The following is a 23,214-nucleotide window of genomic DNA, read 5'->3' on the forward strand; positions in this document are numbered from 1 at the left end:
AGACAAAGATACCCTTCTCGGACCGATGGACCCCGTTCCCGTGGGGGCCTGGTCCCGTGGGTAGGGGTGTCGAACGGGTAAAATTTTTGGGTTTCGGGTAGAACGGGTATTTCCTTAAGAAAATAATACCCGATACCCGACCTATATTGTAATTCGGGTTTTCGGGTTTCGAGTATTCGGGTTTAAGGTCGGGTCGGGTAATTATCGGGTATACCCGAAACTTTCTTAAATGACACTTATTGATAATTTATTTATTTTATTTTTACATGTTGGTTGGTTTAATAAAAAATCGGGTAGGAAAATACTCCATACAATTAACAAGTACATATATAATAACAGTACAAATCATTATAATATGTTATGTACTTTTTTAATTCCATTCCATGCGATAGTGAGAAACTGAGAATTGTGATGACGGTTCAGGACTTCAGCTTTAGCGTTGTATTCCCTTTGCAAGTTTGCGTTGACTGTCGAGCCGTCGTTCATAAGAAGGAAACAAATGGTTTTGTTTTATTTGAAGTGTGCGTACGTCACTGCATTGTATATTTGATATTATTTAAAAAACGAATTCGGGTATTCGGGTATACCCGAAAATAAATATTCATACCTAAAACCCAGCCTATATTATTATCGGGTTAACCTATTACCCGAATGTTCATACCCGTTACTCGTTCTACCCGACCCATTCTACCCGAATTCGAAACGGTTCGGGTGGGTAGAACGGATTTCGGGTTTTTTTGACAGGCCAACCGTGGGGGCCCGGTCCCGTTTGGGGGAAATTTCTTAAAAAAACGGGGACCCCGTTAATAAATCACACATATATTTACATATATTAATTATATAAATATAATAAACAATAACATGATTTTGAGCTTCCAAAATTTATCAAAAAACATGTTTTTAAGTTGTTAGTATAATGTTTTAAAGATGTCATAACTTTTTTTGTTTTTAACATGTAAAATTTTGTTATAAATAGTTATTTGTTACCTAAAAAGTAGTTTCTTTTAGCCTAACTTACAACTTCTTTTATGTGACATCCCCAAAATCTCGGCCAGAAAAGACCGGTTTCATTTATGCTTTTTAAACATTTTCAGAGTAAATCCTTTTGAGTTTTAAAAGAGATGCGGAATTTGTTCCCAAAAACAAAACATGATAAAATAATATTTATCAAAGCATTTCATCAAGAGATGCGTTTTCATTATATAATCAAAACTCGGGATGTCATGTTCCGATACAGACCATAAAGCATAAACGATAACATTACAAGCCATTCAACAAATATATACATATACAGACTTGTAAACAAAACAACTCGATGATTCATCCATCTTATGCCCTTGCGCCACTTCCTGTAATACAAATAAAACTGAGTGGGTTAGGCTTGGGAGCCTGGTGAGCATGTAGGGTTTTCAACCCACAATAAATAATTATATTAATTCAACAATCAACAATAACCCGATTACCCATTCCCGTTATCCTCACTTTACGTCCCTAAAACAACATCTATTATAAGGAACTTAATTTTGGATTTTCATCGGGGCGGACATTACTGTAAAGGGGCTTCCTTAGCAATAAATATCCTAAAGGCAACCATGTGGGGGATAGAGTACATCGATGAACACATCGTTCACAACACCTACAGTTTATGAGCCTGCTAGTGTTCCACATGACTATCTACAATAGTCTGTGGTTGTCATCCATACTCTGCTGAATGACTAGAATAACACCAACAACATCGAGGCCTCTCATCTGTTTATCACACACCAACTATCTACCCATGTTCTACCCAATATATTAGTAGATAAAAATATATATTTTTATACATAGTTTAAAACCTGTATAGAATGCTCGATCAATACATTTTTCCACATAACAGATGAGGCACACACACATAACATGTATTTCATAGAGAATAAATCAGATCTATGAGATAGAAGAAAGTGAATATACATTCACACATATAATCAACAAAGTATACACGTAACACGTATTTCGTATAAAATACTTTATAATAATGTGTTAGAAGAAAATGACTACACACTCACTTGATCAGAAGATGATCGGGCAACACTACGACTTGCAGAAGTAGTGTTTCTCCATAGATGTGGAAGATCTTCACAAAAACCGGGCTCCTCGCTGGCAGGGCTTTGGCTCGAAAATCTCACTTCTCGGGATCCTCGGGGCTTTGGAACTTGCTTTGGGGCTCGGGAATGATACCGGGGCTTCGGGATATGATTGGCACGCAAATCGAGGCAAAAACTAGAGAGAAGAAAGAGTTTGAAGAAGAGAAAATGGCTGATCTCAGTTTCTATTTATAGGCTGTTAGGTCTGGGATTACGCTGGGCGTAATTTCTGATTACGTTGGGCGTACTCAGTACACTAGGCGTAATATCCAAGTACGCTGGGCGTACTTCGACGTCACTGCATGCGTCATTTGGTGGCACTCGAGTATTGGTCAGACAAGTTGCACCCCTCTGAGTACGTTGGGTACTCAAATTACGCTCGGCGTAATTTGACTCTTCAAACTTCTAAATTGCATAACTTTCGCATACGAGCTCCGTTTTTGACGTTCTTTATATCCACGCGTAGGTCAGACCATATTCTACAACTTTCATTTAGACTCCGTCGGCTAATGTTGACTTTATTTTTATTATTTATTTTTAGTAGGCCGGGACAGGAAAACTTCGTTATAAATTCATAACTTCTTTATCCGACGTCCGTTCTCGCCTAAATTTTCATCGTTTCGCTACTAACAACGAGATCTTTGATTCTCGTTTAGATTGTTTTGGCTAAAACCCGCTCGATCTCAAATCGAGTATTCGGGCTGCATACTGCCAAGTCGAAACTTCAGAAAATCATAATTTCCTCATACGAAGTTAGATTTGGGCGTTCTATATATATATATTCGGAAACCTGGTTTCGGCCACTACAACTTTATGCAAAGATATCGAGTTTATTTTACACTTAAATTTTGACGCTCATTTTATTCTTAATTCAATTAAGACACACAATTAAGCACAAAACACATAATACTCAAATAATACATTCTTATTATATTAAATTGGGTTACAAAGGTTAACCTAGACTATTACATTGCTAAAAAATGGTAAGCCCAGAAACACGGGCGTTACAATTCTCCCCACCATAGAATGATTCCGTCCCTGGAATCACACATCAACAAACAAATGCGGGTAGCGACTCATCAGGTCACTCTCCGTCTCACATGTGAGATTTGGCCCATTCGTGTGTTTCCAACGGACAAACACTAACTCAACCATCTTTCGTCGCAACTTTTTAGTCTTTCGGTCAACGATTGCCTCTGGTTCTTCAATCAACCTTTTGTTCTCATAGATTCTCAACTCCGAAAGTGGAATCATGTCAGGAACTTCTCCCGTGAACTTCCTCAAGTAACACACATGAAAAGTGTTATGAATTCCATTCAGTTCTTTGGGTAGTTCGAGCTTGTAAGCTTGGTTCCCAATTCTCTAAAGAACTTTAAACGGTCCAATAAACCTTGGACTTAACTTTCCCCTTTTACCGAATCTTATAAGTCCCTTCCACGGAGAGACTTTAAGCAAGACCGAATCTCCAACTTCAAAAGTCATCAGTCTTCGCTTTTTGTCAGCATAGCTCTTTTGACGATCCTGAGCTGCTAACATTCTCTCCCTAATTATTTTCAACTTTTCAGCAGTTTGATGGACTATCTCTGGTCCCATAAACTGCTTTTCCCCAGCCTCAAGCCAACAAGACGGCGTACGACACTTCTGCCTGTACAAAGCTTGATAAGGTGCCATCTTAATGCTCGAGTGGAAACTATTATTATAGGAAAATTCTACCAAAGTTAAATGCTCATCCCAATTACCTTGGAATTCCAGGGTACATGTTCTCAGCATATATTCAAGTGTTTGTATCGTCCGTTCGCTCTGACCATCAGTCTGTGGATGGTAAGTTGTACTTAAACACAACCTGGTACCCAATTCCTTTTGTAGACTTTTCCAAAATCGTGAGGTGAAACGACTGTCACGATTTGACACAATCGTTAACGGAACACCGTGAAGCCTCACAATTTCCTTCACGTAAGAATTCGCAAGCTTTTCCATAGACCATTTCTCATTGGCTGCTATGAAATTCGCACTCTTAGTGAATCGATCAACGACCACCCAAATCATGTCGTGACCACTTTTTGTTCTGGGCAGTTTAGTGAAAAAATCATAGCAATGTCTTCCCACTTACCCATAGCTACAGGTAAAGGTTCTAAACTCCCATATGGTTTATGTTGTTGTGTCTTGACTCTTGCACAAGTCACACACTCCGCCACATGCTTCGCAATGTCGAGCTTCATCGTCGGCCACCAGTAATAGGGTTTTAGGTCCCTATACATCTTTGTGCTACCAGGATGAATGGAGTACATGGTTTTGTGAGCTTCTTCTATCAGAAGATCTCTTATTCCTCCTGACTTAGGTACCCAAATCCGATCTTGGAACACCTTCAGTCGATGACTGTTTATACCGAACACCAACGTTTTGCCCAAACGTTTCCCCTTTCGGTCATTCTTCTCATAAGCTTCCTCTTGTGCTTTCTTTATACTTTCCACAATGGTCGAGACAACTTCAATTCTCAACGCTCTTGGCCTTTTTCATCCAAGATTGACCTTCCGACTGAGAGCATCAACAACAACATTTGCTTTACCGGGGTGGTAAAGTATCTTACAGTCGTAGTCTTTAAGTGACTCTAGCCAGCGTCGTTGTCTCATATTCAATTCCTTCTGACTAAAGAGACATTGGAGACTCTTATGATCAGTGAAAAGTTTGCACTTCGTGCCGTAGAGGTAATGCCTCCATATTTTCAGAGCGAAAACTACCGCTGCCAACTCCAAATCATGAGTCGGGTAGTTCTTTTCATGCTCTTTTAGCGTCGAGATGCATACGCGATCACCTTATCTCTTTAGGTCAAAACGCAACCCAATCCAACACCAGACGCATCGCTATAAACAACGAAGTCTTCAACCCCATCGGGTAGAGAAAGAATCGGTGCCTCGCATAACTTCTTCTTTAGTTTCTCGAATGCTTCTTTATGCTTATCACTCCAAGCATAAGTAGCTCCTTTGTGGGTCAAAGCTGTTAATGGACTAGCGATCGAAGAAAAGCCTTGGATAAACCTTCGGTAATATCCGACTAATCCTAAAAAGCTTCGGATCTCCGTGGGACCTTTTTGGTTGTTCCCACTTTATTACAACTTCAATCTTTCCTTAATCAACCATTATACCTTCTTGGTTGACCACGTGACCCAAGAATTGGACTTCTCGAATCCAAAAATCACATTTGGAGAACTTAGCATACACCTTCTCTTTCTTCAAGACTTCTAACACTTCTCGCAAGTGTCTGTCATGCTCTTCTTGGCTCTTTGAGTAAATCAGAATGTCATCTATGAACACTATCACAGATTTATCTAGGAACGGATTACAAACCATGTTCATTAAATCCATGAATGTTGCTAGAGCATTGGTTAGTCCAAACGACATAACCAAAAACTCGTAGTGTCCATATCGTGTTCTGAATGCAGTCTTTTATATATCCTACTCTCTTACTTTTAGCTGATGATATCCTGACCTCAGGTCGATCTTTGAAAAATAACTTGAACCTTGTAGTTGATCAAACAGGTCATCAATCCTCGGCAACGGATATCTATTCTTTATCGTTGCCTTGTTCAGCTCTTTGTAATCGATGCACATTCTCATACTTCCATCTTTCTTCTTCACGAATAACACCGGAGCCCCCCAGGGCGATGAACTAGGTCTAATGAAATCTTTGTCCAATAACTCCTGAAGTTGCATCATCAGCTCCTTCATCTCCGTCGGTGCTAATCGATAAGGTGCTTTTGCTATTGGCGTCGTCCTTGGCAACAAATCGATACGAAATTCTACTTGCCGATTAGGCGGTAATCCAGGAAGATCTTCGGGAAATACTTCCGGATAATCACATACGACAGGAATATTCTGCATCACCTTCTTTTCCTTCTTAGCATCGATCACGAATGCTAAATATGATGTACACCCCTTGGTCAAACACTTTCTGGCTATCATTAGAGAAATGATTCCAGAACTTACTCTGCGTTTGTCCCCAAACACCATAAATGTCTCTTTCCCTGGCGGGTTTACCTTGACTATCTTCTTTCTGCACAATATCTCGGCGTCATTGGCGCTAAGCCAATCCATTCCCAACACGATGTCGAAACCATTAAGTTCTATAGGCAATACTTCCTCGTGGAACTTATTCCCATTTAAGTCAATTAAGATGTTTTTCATACGATGGCTAACAGGTACAAACTTGCCACTAGCAACTTCGACTAATAAAGCATTATCTAGTCTATCGACAGGCAAAGCTAGTTTTCTATCAAATTCATGCGAAATAAAGGAGTAGTTGGCTCCAGAATCAAATAAAATTTGGGCAGACAATTTGTTTACGAGAAAGGTACCTGAAGCGACATCAGCTTCATCTTTAGCAACTTCCAGTGTCATCTGGAATGCTCTCGCCTTCGGCTTTGGCGGAATGTTGGGTTTTGCTGCCTCCTTCTTCTTCGGAAAATCTCTTGAGATGTGCCCTTCCTCACCACAACCATAACAAACATTCTTGGTGAGGGTGCAATCGTTGGCATAATGTCTTGGTTTTCCACATTTGAAGCATGTGGCTTCCCCTCCGCACTTCCCATGATGCTTCTTCTTGCATTTGTCGCACCATTTCGCTTCGCCTCCTCCACCTCCTCTCGAACTAGACTTCGTGAATTTACCCTTTTTGCATTTGTCGCACCATTTCGCTTCGCCTCCTCCACCAACCTCTGACCTTTCCAGACCTTTTTCCCTGATCTGGGTCTCAACATTTCTAGCAGCCCAGATGGCGGCTTTCAATGTGGTTGCTTGCTTAACCATTGGACCATAGTCCGCTGGTAGTCCGCGGACAAACTTGTTGACCTTAGAGAGTTCTGTTGGTACCAAATATGGAATAAACTTCATCTTTTCTGTGAAACTTGCAGCGTATTCAGTAACGCTCAATTTCCCTGTCTTCAAATTCTGAAACTCATTACTGATTTCCAGAAGGTCTTGCTCGGAGCAGTATTGCAGTTTTAGTTGTTCCACAAAGTCTTCCCAAGACATTTTGCTTGCTTCTCCCTTGGGCATAGAATCAGCTAACAGCTTCCACCAACTTAACATGCCAGATTTTAGCAGAGGGATCGCAAGAGCGGTCTTCTGCCTATTGCTGCATTCGCAACTTTCAAACATTGTCTCCATTTCGGAGATCCCGTCCATAACTTGTACCGGCGTCGGGCTTCCGGATAGACATGGTGGTTTGGATGCCATGAAATCCTTATACTTGCACCCACGCCCATCATTTCCTCTATCCTGGTTATTATGTCTAACCACCGGTTGGTCGTCTTGACCAACGATCCCACTAAAGTTTCCTCCTTCAGACTGCCCTCCATTCTCCTCGGGCTCTTCCACTTGAATTGACGATTCTTCACGATTCTGCCTAAGCAGACGTCTTGTTTTTTCGATCGGACGATCCAACATCGTTTGAATCATCATTTGTACGCCAACCATTATTATCGGCTCAGGTGCTGCTGCTACGACAGATATTTGCTCAATCACTGGTGGTTGATTCCTGTTTTCATCCGTGTTTCCAACTCCACTTCTTGTTCTCACCATTTTTGATCTATACACCGAATAAGGTGAAATTAGATCCTCTTTCACGATAAAATTTCAATTCATCTTTATTACTCCAAACAATTACATGCTAGTTCTAATAACATAGACATACACTTAGAATCCTACACACATAAGGTTTCCAGATCCGGTCGGCAACAGACCATAGATCCGAACAAATAATATCATATATGGCAACATATAACATTTAGCACATAAAAGCATTTTAGGCAACTTTCCTAAAATAAACTAGTGCTCGTGTCTGAAATATAACAGACATACATCTAACAACCTTCACTTAGCATTCTAAGTTTAAGTCTAGAAATCCTACAAATTCTTAGTTCGCTTAAACTAATGCTCTGATACCAACTGTGACATCCCCAAAATCTCGGCCAGAAAAGACCGGTTTCATTTATGCTTTTTAAACATTTTCAGAGTAAATCTGTTTGATTTTTAAAAGAGATGCGGAATTTGTTCCCAAAAACAAAACATGATAAAATAATATTCATCAAAGCATTTCATCAAGAGATGCGTTTTCATTATATAATCAAAACTCGGGATGTCATGTTCCGATACAGACCATAAAGCATAAACGATAACATTACAAGCCATTCAACAAATATATACATATACAGACTTGTAAACAAAACAACTCGATGATTCATCCATCTTATGCCCTTGCGCCACTTCCTGTAATACAAATAAAACTGAGTGGGTTAGGCTTGGGAGCCTAGTGAGCATGTAGGGTTTTCAACCCACAATAAATAATTATATTAATTCAACAATCAACAATAACCCGATTACCCATTCCCGTTATCCTCACTTTACGTCCCTAAAACAACATCTATTATAAGGAACTTAATTTTGGATTTTCATCGGGACGGACATTACTGTAAAGGGGCTTCCTTAGCAATAAATATCCTAAAGGCAACCATGTGGGGGATAGAGTACACCGGTGAACACATCGTTCACAACACCTACAGTTTATGAGTCTGCTAGTGTTCCACATGACTATCTACAATAGTCCGTGGTTGTCATCCATACTCTGCTGAATGACTAGAATAACACCAACAACATCGAGGCCTCTCATCTGTTTATCACACACTAACTATCTACCCATGTTCTACCCAACATATTAGTAGATAAAAATATATATATTTTTATACATAGTTTAAAACCTGTATAGCATGCTCGATCAATACATTTTTCCACATAACAGATGAGGCACACACACATAACATGTATTTCATAGAGAATAAATCAGATCTATGAGATAGAAGAAAGTGAATATACATTCACACATATAATCAACAAAGTATACACGTAACACGTATTTCGTATAAAATACTTTATAATAATGTGTTAGAAGAAAATGACTACACACTCACTTGATCAGAAGATGATCGGGCAGCACTACGACTTGCAGAAGTAGTGTTTCTCCATAGATGTGGAAGATCTTCACAAAAACCGGGCTCCTCGCGGGCAGGGCTTTGGCTCGAAAATCTCACTTCTCGGGATCCTCGGGGCTTTGGAACTTGCTTCGGGGCTCGGGAATGATATCGGGGCTTTGGGATATGATTGGTACGCAAATCGAGGCAAAAACTAGAGAGAAGAAAGAGTTTGAACAATAGAAAATGGTTGATCTCGATTTCTATTTATAGGCTGCTAGGTATGGGATTATGCTGGGTGTAATTTCTAATTACGTTGGGCGTACCCAGTACGCTGGGCGTAATCTCCAAGTACGCTGGGCGTACTTCGACGTTACTGCATGCGTCATTTGGTGGCACTCGAGTATTGATCAGACAAGTTGCACCCCTCTGAGTACGCTGGGCGCACTCAAATTACGCTCGACGTAATTTGGCTCGTCAAACTTCTAAATTGCGTAACTTTCGTATACGAGCTCCATTTTCGACGTTATTTATATCCACGAGTAGGTCAGACCATACTCTAGAACTTTCATTTAGACTCCGTCGGCTAATTTTGACTTTATTTTTATTATTTATTTTTAGTAGGCCGGGACAGGAAAAATTCGTTATAAATTCATAACTTCTTCGTCCAATGTCCGTTCTCGCCTAACTTTTCATCGTTTCGCTACTAACAACGAGATCTTCGATTCTCGTTTAGATTGTTTCGGCTAAAAACCGCTCGATCTCAAATCGAGTATTCAGGCTGCATACTGCCAAGTCGAAACTTCAGAAAATCATAACTTCCTTATACGAGGTCAGATTTGGGCGTTCTATATATATATTCGGAAACGTGGTTTCGGGCACTACAACTTTATGCAAAGATATCGAGTTTATTTTACACTTAAATTTTGACGCTCATTTTATTCTTAATTCAATTAAGACACACAATTAAGCACAAAACACATAATACTCAAATAATACATTCTTATTATTTCAAATTGGGTTACAAAGGTTAACCTAGACTATTACATTGCTAAAAAATGGCAAGCCCAGAAACACGGGCGTTACATTTTAGCCCAAAAAAATGTAGCCCAAAATTAATCGGGGGAGGGGGCGGGGGTAATGATGGGGATTCGGGGGCGGGGGCGGGGGTAGGAAGACTGAACATTTCGGGGGTGGGGGCGGGGGCAGGGGAACGGGGAAATTTTGGGGGCGGGGCGGGGATTGCACTCCCCGTCCCGTTTGCCCCCGTTGACATCCATATTCTCGGTGGAGAGTAAAAGTTAGGGACATTTCAACAGTTTTACTAATACTTGGTACAGTAAAAGGTACAGTAATTTTCAATAAGTTGTTGGATATGACAAAGATACCCTTCTCGGTGGAGAGTAAAAGTTAGGGACATTTCAACAGTTTTACTAATAATTGGGAACCCTCAGGGAATATTTCAGTAGAAAAAAAATATATCATGCATAGTAGATGTACAATCAAAAACTGTCTTAGATAAGCAAACATTGGCAGATTATCTTGCAAATAAATATTATAAACACAAAGTTCAAATTATATGATAAATTAGGGTGGCTAAATAATGGCATATTATCTTGCATTGTTATTTTCTTGTGTTATTAATTGATTCACATTCCACTTTGCAATAATTTCAGTACATGGTCTATAGGTGTTATTAAATGAAGAGGTGGAAGAAGAAGATGAGGAAGAAGAAGAAGATCACTCATATATTGACAACATCACAGATAATGAAGAAGGAGATAATGAAGAGCTTAGAAACATTGGTAAAACCTTTCAAGAAATTCTTATTTACAGGACAAAAAACGGATTAATTAGCAAGGAGTTTAATGTTAAGTAAACCCACAAAGTTATTCGATCAGAAGTAATCTTGATTTCTATTAATTATTCTAACAATTTGCACATAAAGCGTTTGTTCTTATACATCATTTGTAGTAAAAAAATTATGCTAGTTTTTAGGAAAATCATGAAATAAAACAATCATAACATAAAATATTACATAAATAGTAATTGTGCCTTATTCTATTAGAAAAATGGTGTTTCTTATTATACATCATTTGTAGTATAAGAAAATACAAACACAAACTTATGAAAAAATACTACAAATTAGTTTGAAAACACTAACCTGATATATGATTATGGAAGTGTTGCAGGATTAAGAGGGCGAAGGATGATTATGCAGTAAACCTAGTACCGATAGGAAGGATTAAAGAACTTATGTTAGCAACTTCAATTATTGAATAAATTATGTTAAAAACAGTGGAAAAAAACTGAAGAAGAATACCATTTGCAAAGAATTCTCTGAAGCAAAATCGTGAACACAAAAGAAACGTATGGATGGTATAGTAGTATATATTTCGGTATGCAATAATTCGGTGCTGATTTTTTGGGATTTAATCACGAGAAATTATTAAATTTCCAATCACAATAAACAAACTTCCAAATTTAATCGGATATGACGAATTTGAAATTTGAAATTCCGATTTTTGCATATTATTTGCAACTCTTTTATAAATTTTAATTTTTTGAATGCATTTATTTGGTGCAGATTTTTCCAGATTTATTCCCTTTATATGAAATGAAGGGCATTTACGTAAATGTACCTGAAGACTTAATTCTTTTGGTGCAGATTTATATGAGGTCTGGAAGACTGACATGTGGTGATATTCGATTTATTTATTAGAATAGGGATATATATATATACACACGTGAACACTTAATTCTTTTATAATGAAAATATTTTTTCGAAGGAAATTAATTAAAAGAATAAAACTAAATGAGAAATAAAAGTTTCTTAAAAATAATTTTTATTAAGTATAAAATTCTAATTACTTTATTTATTTGACATTACAAATTCATATTGATACATAATTCAAGTTCATGAAATAGTGGTTCGTTTATAAAATAAACAGAAATTGATGACCAAAATAGACAAATCATGTAGACATATAGTTGGTTACACTAAATGCAAAATAAAATAAATTGTCTATACCTATTTAAAATAAAATCTTAAATAATTAAATTCACAGACGAAGCATAAAAGTGTGTAATTAAGAAATATTTTAAAGAAAGGGGAATTGGGCCATAAAGAAATATCTGGTGATGCAAGGCGAACACGTCTTAATGCACGTGTAGCAAATCGAAAGGGCATTTTTGTCATATGCTCTATCGTTTCATAAAATCATAACCCTTCCCAAACAACTCTTCCAACCCCCGTTTCACAAACAACATCTTTTTCAACAATTCTAGAGAGAGAAACAGACACAGTGTGTGTATGTGTGTGAGAGAGAAAGATAGAGAGAGAAGGCGCAACAACTCTCTTGTATTTGTATCTGGCGCGTTGGTAAACTAACAGTCATTAAAGAGAAGTTCTAAGCCCATAAAGATCAAGAAAGAGCCAAGAAGAGAGAGAAAAAGTAACCTAAAAACACACTGAGCGTGTCTTTTTTTCAAGAAAGATACATACGGAGTTCTATATATATATATAGAGAGAGAAAGAAAGAAAGAAAGAGAGAAGGAGAGAGTGTGAGAGGGGGGATGCCCTCAAAAAACCTCTTCTTTCTCTCACTAAAAAAGGCGATCGGAAAACCCAATAGCATTTGTTCATACGATTTGGCCTTTTGGGGTTTCAGTATATAGTGTTGATAGATTATATATATTTATATTTACACACACACACGACACAACCGTATAATTGTATAGTTATTATTTATATATACATCTTTATAATCGTATAATGGAGATGTCACAGTCCGATCCGGTTACTGAATGGAACACATCAGGAGGCCAAACAGGGCTCGAAGGTAAGAACACTTGCATTATCATCTCTCAATCTCGAATTTTGTTGATTCAAATGCCAATTTGGGTGTTTTGATGGTGAATGCAGAGCCTATGTGGCAATTAGGGTTGGAATCATACCCTGAACGGCCGGATGAGGCCGATTGTATCTATTATTTGCGGACAGGGTTTTGTGGGTACGGTTCTCGCTGTCGGTTCAACCATCCTCGTGATCGTAGTTCGGTAAATATCTTAAAAACTTTCCATCATATTCATAATGTGTGTTCTTCATGTGATCATCTCTGTAACCTGTATCTCATCAAAAAGCGAAATCGGTCTTTGAAATTAATGGATCTGTGTACAAATTGGGTATCCCAAGAGTTTTGTGAGGTTATCGTTTGCTTTTATTTGGAAAAACATCGTCATGCATTGGGTTAAAGATTGGTTTGATGAGTTTTGCCAGGTGGTCGGAGCTATGAGGTCTGCCGGAGGGGAATACCCACAGCGGATTGGGCAACCAGTGTGTCAGGTATTCATTAAAATTCTCACAAATTTCAATTCATCAATGATTCTTCCTTCCTGTGTATGATGCATTTAGATACCTTTTAATGTCAAAAAGATCCCAATCCTGTTACTCAACAGTTTACGTCCTAGATTTGAAGTTCTTGCTCTGTCAAATGCTTGTTCTTACAAACACATGGGTTCTGTTTTTAATGGGATCTTTTAACAAGATACATTTGTCTTTTACATTACTTCCAAAATGGAACTTGAGTTTAATTATTTGTTTGTTTGTTTCTATATTGGAAACGATTTTAGTTATAAATCGTTGTGAGACATGAAGAATTCATATATAGATAACATATCACATTATGTCATCTTGAATGACATTTTCTAACGTTTGAACATGTATTTGTTGTATACCAATCATATAGCACTAGACAAAATGTTTGTTCATTGTTGGAGTATTTAACATGCACGTCATATTCTTGTTGTATAAGAGTAACATTTAACATGATTGTGTGCTTATTTTGTTTCCAGTACTACATGCGAACAGGAATGTGTAAGTTTGGTGCTTCATGCAAGTATCATCATCCAAGACATGGAATCGGATCATCAACCACAGTGTTACTAAATATGTCTGGATACCCTCTTCGTCCTGTAAGTTGTTTCTTCTTTTTTATCTGATCCATTAAAATGTTCATATGTTTTTATTATATAACTTAATACTCTGTTTTTCACAGGGTGAAAAGGAGTGTTCGTACTATGTGAAAACAGGGCAGTGTAAGTTTGGGATGACCTGTAAATTTCACCATCCCCAACCAGTCGGCATTGCTCCATCACCACCACCACCACCACCACCTGAATCATTTTCTCCGATGGCAGCTTCTGTTACATACCAAAGTATGCAATCTCCTGTTGCTTCTTCTCAACAGTATGGAGTGTTTTCTGGCAACTGGCCGGTTTCCAGACCTTCTCTTCTTCCCGGATCATATCTCGCCGGAAGTTATGGTCCTCCGGTGATGCTTCCCCCTGGAATGGTCCCATTTCCAGGTTGGAATCCTTACCAGGTATCTATCTATCTATCTCTAAAACTTTGTTCTCGTATTTAAAAAACAGAGAAAGATGAAGTACTAAAAATGAGATTACACAGGCACCTGTAAATCCGAATAGCAATGTTGGAGGTGGGTCGATGTATGCGATAAGTCCTTCTCATTTATCTCCAGCAGTTCCTTCATATGTTTCAATGGCGGAATCTGCGTTTCCAGAGAGACCTGGTGAAGCGGAATGTCAGTATTATTTAAAGACGGGGGACTGTAAATTTGGTTCATCATGTCGATACCATCATCCACGGGAATGGAATCAGCCAAAGACAAACTTCATGCTTAGTCCCATGGGTCTTCCCCTTCGTCCAGTAAGTATCTTTACACTTCCATGTTTTTTTTTTTTATTAAACGAACGGTTTATATATACATTTAAAAATATATATATATATATATATATATATATATATATATATATATATATATTTTTTTTTTTTTTTTTTTACTTTCAGGGTGCAGCGGTGTGTACACACTATGCCCAAAAGGGTGTGTGTAAGTTTGGGCCATCTTGCAAATTTGATCACCCAATGGGTGGAGGTGGGACATTGAGTTACAGTTCATCTGCATCATCACTTGCTGACATGTCAGTTGCACCATATCCTGTTGGGACTTCGATTGGAACTTTAGCACCTTCATCTTCTTCATCGGACATTGTTTCTGCAACCAACAAAAACAAAGATGGTCTTTCTACTTCTACCAGTACCAGTATAAGTATCGCTAGTGGTTCGGTGGGGTCCAGTTTGTCACAGAGCATGCCACTTTCACTTTCTAAATCCTCCACTGCTGCTGATTGATATACATTCCCAAAAATCACATTTCATCAACGGATCCTAACAAACATGCATGCCATCCATCTTTTCTTCCTTTTTTTTTTTTTTTTTTTGGTTTTGGCTTTTGTGACAAGTTCTTTCATTAGGACTTGGATCTTGGTTTTTAGTGGTTTACATATTTACATGGTCTCTCCCTCCATTTTCACTTTCACGTTCACGTTCACGTTACAAATAATAAGCCAAAACCAAACGCCCTCCACATAAATATATAGCTAGCTAGCTAAACTTTTGAATAACCACAAGGAAGAAAAACGAAAACAAAAAAGAGGGAAAGGTGGTGTCTATTTATGTGGTGTATAGGAAACAAAAACGATGAAGGCCTGTTTCCTTCTTGATCTTCTGTTGTGCTTCCTTCCCCTCTGGTTATTTAATCTGAAAAGTGAAAAAGTATTCTTGAAATGTGTTTTTCTCTCTCCCCTCTAATTGTTTTGTGGGGAAATGGATTTAGTTTAGACAAGTTGCCATAGATGTAAGGGGGGATTATTATTATTTGAATAATTTTATCTTGGACACCAAAACAATGAGAGTATGAGACGAGAAGCTGGGATTTTGTAATCTCTTGTTATTACCATTTTGTTCGTTACCAGTGTTGATGTTATATGTATTCTCTTAATTACTGCATTTGAAGTTGGTATTTGTTAAATTTTCAATCACTTTTATCTCTGTAAAGCTGATTAGTATAATATCATGTTTCTGAGTTCAAACTTAAAAGGGGAAAAGAAGGGAAATTGATGCAAGTGAAAAAAAGAAATGGTGTTCCATGAGTTTCATTAATGACAGGAAAATGAAGGAAAACTTTTCTTTCTGATTTGAATTTGAAATGATTTGAAGAGAAATAAATAAAATGTTTATATTTTCTTTTATTTCTTTCCAACTTGAAAGCACAAGTTATAATTATTTTTTTCTTTTATTTTCGATTCTCTTTCTTTCCTTTTGGCTGAAACCTAGAACAAGATGTAAGAGCTTCTTGTATATACCTTTATGCAAACTCACCCACTTATTTGTCGGTGTAGAATAAGAGTGGCCCACAAAAGATCGCCTATATATGTAGTGGGTTTTCTTCTAATCAATCAGACTTGGTCAATAAACAAGACTTTTTATTAAAAATTAATATCTCTCAATGAACAAGTCTTTTTCAAGCATTAAGATGGATACAAACTTGAAACTCTTTAATCCAACTTTGTTAAGATTGCAACGATTATCTTTCCATCATAGCAAAAACTATTTCAATCAACAGAGCAGAAGATCTGTCTTGGGGGTCAGATCAGTATCCAATCCTTGATAGGATTGTAGGCAAGCTTGCCAATCCGGATCCGGTCCCACCGCATTTGCTTTGGTCCAATCCTATTATACTAGAATTATGGTTGACCTCCATCCATTACATTTTTCTTTTATCATAAAATATTCAAAGAATATGTAAAACAGTAAAAGATCTTTTCCACAAAGTTTTATAAATTATTATTATAACAACATTGTAATATAGGTCAACTACGTGCTTTATCTAGATATTTTAGTATTTTAAATTATTAAAAGATATTATCTATTTAATATATATAACTAAAATCTACAAAGATAAGTTTAATACCAAGTTTTTTTTTATTTTTTTATTTTTTATTTTTATTTTTGTTTTAATTAGTAATCCATCTTATGGATTTGATGTTGGATCGAAGAAGCCTTAATATAATAAGACAAGGGAAGAAAAAGTTATCATCTCAATTGTTATTTGGTTTGATAATTCAACAAAAGTTTCAACAAAAATAATATAAATTAATATAATCATAAAAATATTATTTTCACGGATCTATAACTTGAAAATAAAACATAAGTAGAAATGCAAACATTTTATCTTGATACTAATCATTTTTAGCTTTTACCAAAAGGTCAAACACCAACTCCAACAATGATTCAAAGGGTAATGAAGTCATTTTCATAACTCCATTAATACTCTTACATAATCTTTCGTGCTTCTGCAAGCAATCTGCTGGAGTCCATTTTTGAAAGTCAATTATCATTTTCGGAAAATCAATTTGTAATTTACTTTCCTTAAAATAATGACTTCAAGACTTTCAAGGGGTAATCCCATAATCCATATTAACAAGCCGTGTGGAACTCAAGTACTCAACCGACAAATAACAGTACACGATCTAGGCGGCTCCACCACAACCACCGACCACCAGCCACCAGACAAACCAAAGCCCATATTACATTATTATTTTTTTTGGCAAAATTACATAAGCAATTGATGATTTCACATGTGGATTAACATCATAAGATTTAACCCAAATATAATCAACTTAATAGTCTACAACATTTAAGCAGATAATCTCAACAATGATTTTGGTATTTTACAACACCATCGTCAGTTTCAATTACCTTCTGTTCATGTTATACACAAGTTTTGTCTCTCCAAAAAAGAAACTACCAAAATCCTTTTGAGAAGTAAAAAAGATGGAGCTTTTGGTTGTCCAAGAAACAAAATCTTGTGGCTAGTTCACCTGATCAGATTAAGAAGATTATGTCGGTCATCAAAATCGATACTGATAACAATCACAGGGATGAGAAAGAAAAATGCACCTTCTGTTTTTTATTTTTCTTCTTCTTGTTCTTCTTTTTCTTCAGTTTGATTGGTTTCACTTCCATTTCTTGGTCTTCTTCAATCATATCCTGCCACATTCATAGTCTCACTTAAACAATGAAAATTTACAGCAAAGATGATGACAGACAGCTTTTCAGAAGTGGACGATGAAAGCACCTCATAGTCACCAAATGAGTTTACATGCTGTATTCTCCTTTCTGAATTTGAAGCATTGCCTGCATACAGCAGCTTGCATACATAAACCACAACATGATAGATAGGTAGATACTACACCAAAATATGTATTTTCAAAGTAGGATGAGGATCATTACTTGCTCTAACAGTCTCTTTGGCATTTTTCACAGCCAATTCCACAAGTTTGGGATTAATAGAAGATAATCCACTAGGTTCCTGTGACTTCCGTTCCAGAAACTTGGCTAACGCAGCAGCTTTATTAGTTTTCATTGGTCCTCCAGGGTGCGCCAATCTGCAAGAATTTGTTTTTCCCAATTGTCAACATAATAACTCAATCCAAGGATCAAAAGGCAACAAAAAGAGTCCTCCTACTTGGACTGAATATTCTTATAGCTCAAATTCAAACCAGCGATACAACTTTTCCTAGCATTTGTATATCGAGTTCAATAGTTTCCCACAAAAAATTCAGCAGATCTACTTAAAATCCTTTACAGCTGACGAGAAAATAAGAAGAAAAGGAGTGAGAAACAGAAGGAAAAGCAAAGGTTGACCTAGGTTGAGATCGGGAAACGGTGGGCAGTGGAGATGGAAGAGGTGCAAATTTGCTTCCACGAAGAGCCTTTCGTTCATCCTCTGTCAGTCCCTCCATGTGGATCGGTTGTTGAGGGGATGAAGAGGAGGTAGCCGAGGAGATTGTGTCTGTAATTTATTAAGCGGCGGAGGGGGAGGGTTGAACTTGAAGGTTTTTTTCGATATCATTGTCCCTTCAAAATCAAATTTGGGGAATTTGGAATTGGATTGGATGGCCGATGGGGTTCGTCGTTGCTGGTATTACATTTTTCTAATACCTATTTTGCCCTTCTATGTCATCTTCAAATTTTTTTTTTTTTTTTTTTTTTTTGATGACTATGGTATTCAATAATTTAGGTTTAGAGTTTAAGGTTTACGGTTATTTTTGATATTTAATAATTTAGGTCGGATCTTTGGTTTTCTCATTTTTAGTTTGACTTAGATTGAAATTCGTTTTTACTTCCCGAGTTGAAAACCAATATGAGGAACACATAAAGATTATTCGCTATACTAAAAGCGGAAAACACTCCAATCGGGAGTTTCATACATTTTGCGAAGAGAATGGTATCATACATGAAAGAACTTCACATTTTACTCCCCAACAAAATTGTTTGGTTGAAATAAAATACGGAACCCTAGTCGAGATGGTTAACTGCATGTTGAACCAATCAAGTTTACCAAACAATTTGCGGGGAAAGCTTTTGACTACTTGTTATGTGAACAATATGATCACTATTCATGTGATTCCTACTAGTCCTTATGAGTCGTGGAAGGGAAAACAACCTAACTTAGACTATTTGAGAATGTGAGGGTATGTTATTGGACACCTGATCCTAAGAGATCCAAATTGGGGCTCGAGCTCTAAAGATTGTATTTATTGGATATGCTTAGAACAACAAGGTTTATCGATTATTTGATGACGAATCAGGTGTTGCTATAGAATCCAGAGATGTGAAATTATTCGAAGATAAGTTTTCAAGAGATGCCAATGTGGGACTAGCTCACTTGACAGATATGAAAGTCTCTTAGATTGTCATGTATATTTAGTTATTTATAACTATAATTTATAACTATAATCATATCCATTAAAATTATATTTAAATGAAAATTTAAATATAAAATACATGTTTGAATTTTGGTTGTTTAACATGTAATTTGATTATGCTAAGATATCATTTGGTATCGAGTAATTGAATATGATATTGAGTAGAGTTGTAAACGAACCAAACGAACACGAACAAGGTCTTGTTCATGTTCGTTCGTTTAAGTTATCCGAACAGCAAACGAACACGAACGGATAAACGAACGAGATTTTTTGTTCATGTTCGCTCGTTTAACAAATTACATTGTTCATGTTCGTTCGTTTATGTTCGTGAACATGCTAAACGAACATAAACAATCAAACATAAACGAACAAAAATAAAAAAAAACACAACTGAACATATATGTACATATATGAACATAAACGAACATATAATATAACAATATAATAAAAAAATTGAATATAAATGAATATAAATAAACTTAAACGAATGAATATAAACGAACGTAAACGAACATCATAAACGAATGTTCACGAACATAAATGAACGAACGAGTCCATTGTTCATGTTCGTTCATTTAACTAAATGAACGAGAATTTTTGTTAATGTTCGTTCATTTATTAAATAAACGAACATAAACGAACTTTCCACCGAACAGTTTGTAACGCCTGGGTTTCAGGGCTAAGCAATTTTGACAATGTAATAGTCTAGGTCAACTCTTGTAACTCTTTTTGAAGTAATAAAGATGAAATATTTGAGCATCATGTGAATTATGTGTATTTATGTGCTTATTATTTAATTATAAATGTATAATTAATAAAGAATAAAAATAAGCGTCAAAATTAAAGTGTGAGATAAGCCCGATATCTTTATATAAAGTTGTAGTGGTCGAAACAAGGATTCCGGGGATATAAAGAATGCCGAAATCCGAGTTATAACGAAGAAGATATGACCCGTTGAAGTTTCGCAACGGAACCGGCACGATACCGGGAAGCATAAATAGTGAATTTACGATAGAGCGAGATTTAGCCTTAGCAATCTAAAAGAAAGTCGTAGAATACGTTAAACCGAGAGCGTCCATAAAAAGAACGCCCAAATCTGACTTCTTATTAAGAAGTTATGATTTTTCGAAGTTTCAGATTAGCAGTGTACAACCCGAAATTCAAAAATTAGATCGAGCGGTTTTTAGCCAACACGACCTGAACAATAATCGAAGATCTCGTTAAGAGTAGCGTAATGAGAAAAATATGGGCGAAAGCGGACGTCGGATGAAGAAGTTATGAGAATTTAACGGACCAATCATGTCCCGGCCTGTTAATAATATAACTTTTAAAATAAAGTCAAAATTAGCCAACGGAGTCTAAACAAAAGTTGTGGAGTACGCTCCCACCTTTGCGTGGATATAAATAACGTCAAAAACGGAGCTCGTATGCGAAAGATACGAATTTTTGAAGTTTGGATCCAAAATTGCGAAGCTGATGAAGAGGAGCGCTGACGTGGCAGCGAACTAGACCGTCCATTGCAGATCAGTAGCCGCTTCGGATTGCGCCATGTAGCCTTCGCAATTACGCCCCGCGTTCGAGCTTGGTATGCCCAACGTACCTTCGGTCCTTATCTTCTTCCGGAGTGCGAGACAGCTGATCCGAGGTGACACTCTTATCCGAGCCTTATGCCCAACGTAGCCAAGGACTACGCCCAGCGTAATCTGAGGCCTCGCAGGCTATAAAAGGGGGCCGAGAGTTCCTCCATTTTCACACCTTTCTTCACTCTCTCTCTAACTTCTTTCTCTCTCTAAGTGTCCTAAACACTCCTAAACCCTAGGGAACCTCCCTAGCACCCAAAGGAAGCCCCAAGGCTCCCGGAGTCCCGAGAAAAAGTGTCTTTCGGTTTCGAAACGCTGCTCCAAATAAAGCCCGGTTTTCTTTAAAATCCGTTGTAAGTGAGGTATGCTTATGCAATTTTTAATATAGCTTTCAAATAATTATAGTAATGTTATTAGGTCCTTAAAATAATTATTTGGGCTATGAGATTAATGGATTTTAGGTCTGTAAACACGGAATAATGTAGTAAGGCCTATGCTGTATTGTTTATGCTTATGATCTGTATCGAACATGACATCCCGAGTCTTTTTAATGAAATACATTTCTATGGAAATGCTTTTGATAAATCTTTATCATATTTTGTTTTGGGACAAATTCCGCAACACTTTTATTTAAAATGTTACTTTGATTTTTAAACAAAATATAAACAAAATCGGTCTTTTCTGGCCGTGATTTTGGGGATGTCACACAGTTCGAACGGTTCGCCGAATGTTCAGTTCGTTTACAGCTCTAATATTATGTGGTTGTCATAAAAAATGGAAGATGTATACTTGCAACATTCATTTCAGAGTGACATTTTTTATTCGGACATGATTTAAGGAAGATGTATGTTTTTTTCTTTTGGAAATGAAAGGATATATACTTGCAACTACAAATTAGTTTTATACAATAATTTTCAATTATATTTTTCATTTTCAAATTTTCAAAAGTTGAACAAAATATATTCTTTTATTTTTTAACATAAAAATACTAATTTTTATTTGTAATTATATTTTAAGATTTTATTGGATCTAGTTCTTTTATTTTTTTAGATCATAGATATATTTTTTAAACTATTTGCAAAGTATATAATATGTATTTAAAATTTATATATATGCAATTTATTTAACCATATACAACATGTTTGAATTATTCATTTAATTCTTTTGGTCGATAAAACATAACAATAAAATGTAATGATCTATTATTCTATTACCTTCATCACATATTGCATCGTTCCAAACAAAGATTGGTTTTCATGTTGGGTTTGAAAATTCTTTCCAAACCAAAATTCTAAACTGATTGACACTCGTATTTCAATATTACCAAAGTCCTTTCTATGCGTTCTTCGTAACTAACTGGAACGGTTTGCATGTTTTGTATTTTTTAACCATGTTCTTATAACTTTTTTAATCATAAAAAACATTATTATCGGATGGTTTTGGATTTAATTTATGTACAAAACTAAAATGACAAATATGTCCTTTACATTTTTTTTATCCTCTTTAACTATCTTAACTTATATATATATATATATATATATATATATATATATATATATATATATATATATATATATATATATATATATATATATATATATGTTATTATATAAGAAAGAGTCTCACACAGGTCCTGAGGATGGACGATAGGGGCGACCGTCCGGGGTCCATCTTTTAAAAGGACCCAAATTTTTTACGGAAATTGTTATATCTATAAGATAGTACAAATATTTTTCTTTCAATTATTGAGTTGTTATAAAATATTTGATGTCATTTGTGTATTTTAAGGGCCCATATTTTTCTCTTGCTCTAGTCCAAAATATATTTGGAACGGCCCTGGTCTCACACACACCCAAGTGCCCATTTTGCCGCTCCCTTCTTAGCTCACATTCATAAGGTAACCTTCCTCATCCATTCA

The 23,214-nt window shown here is 36.5% G+C and overlaps 2 protein-coding genes across 2 annotated transcripts; one reads left to right on the plus strand and one right to left on the minus strand.

Moving 5' to 3' along the window:
• Window positions 1–12,334: 12,334 nt before the first annotated feature.
• LOC145091843 (zinc finger CCCH domain-containing protein 34-like) lies at window positions 12,335–15,944 on the plus strand. Its single transcript, XM_079029659.1, has 7 exons — window positions 12,335–12,926; window positions 13,010–13,143; window positions 13,364–13,429; window positions 13,939–14,058; window positions 14,142–14,468; window positions 14,552–14,812; window positions 14,954–15,944. The coding sequence occupies exons 1-7, from the start codon at window positions 12,860–12,862 to the stop codon at window positions 15,293–15,295; spliced, it is 1,317 nt and encodes a 438-aa protein (XP_078885785.1). The 5' UTR covers window positions 12,335–12,859; the 3' UTR covers window positions 15,296–15,944.
• Window positions 15,945–17,518: 1,574 nt separating this feature from the next.
• On the minus strand, window positions 17,519–18,896 carry LOC145091844 (E3 ubiquitin-protein ligase). Its single transcript, XM_079029660.1, has 5 exons — window positions 18,653–18,896; window positions 18,239–18,393; window positions 18,084–18,142; window positions 17,906–17,995; window positions 17,519–17,826 (listed from the first exon to the last, which is right to left on the minus strand). The coding sequence occupies exons 1-5, from the start codon at window positions 18,748–18,750 to the stop codon at window positions 17,818–17,820; spliced, it is 411 nt and encodes a 136-aa protein (XP_078885786.1). The 5' UTR covers window positions 18,751–18,896; the 3' UTR covers window positions 17,519–17,817.
• Window positions 18,897–23,214: the final 4,318 nt, after the last annotated feature.

Source organism: Lactuca serriola, chromosome 3 (assembly GCF_051521515.1).
Source record: "Lactuca serriola cultivar US96UC23 chromosome 3, Lser_US96UC23_V15, whole genome shotgun sequence".
NCBI classification, from domain to species: domain Eukaryota; kingdom Viridiplantae; phylum Streptophyta; class Magnoliopsida; order Asterales; family Asteraceae; genus Lactuca; species Lactuca serriola.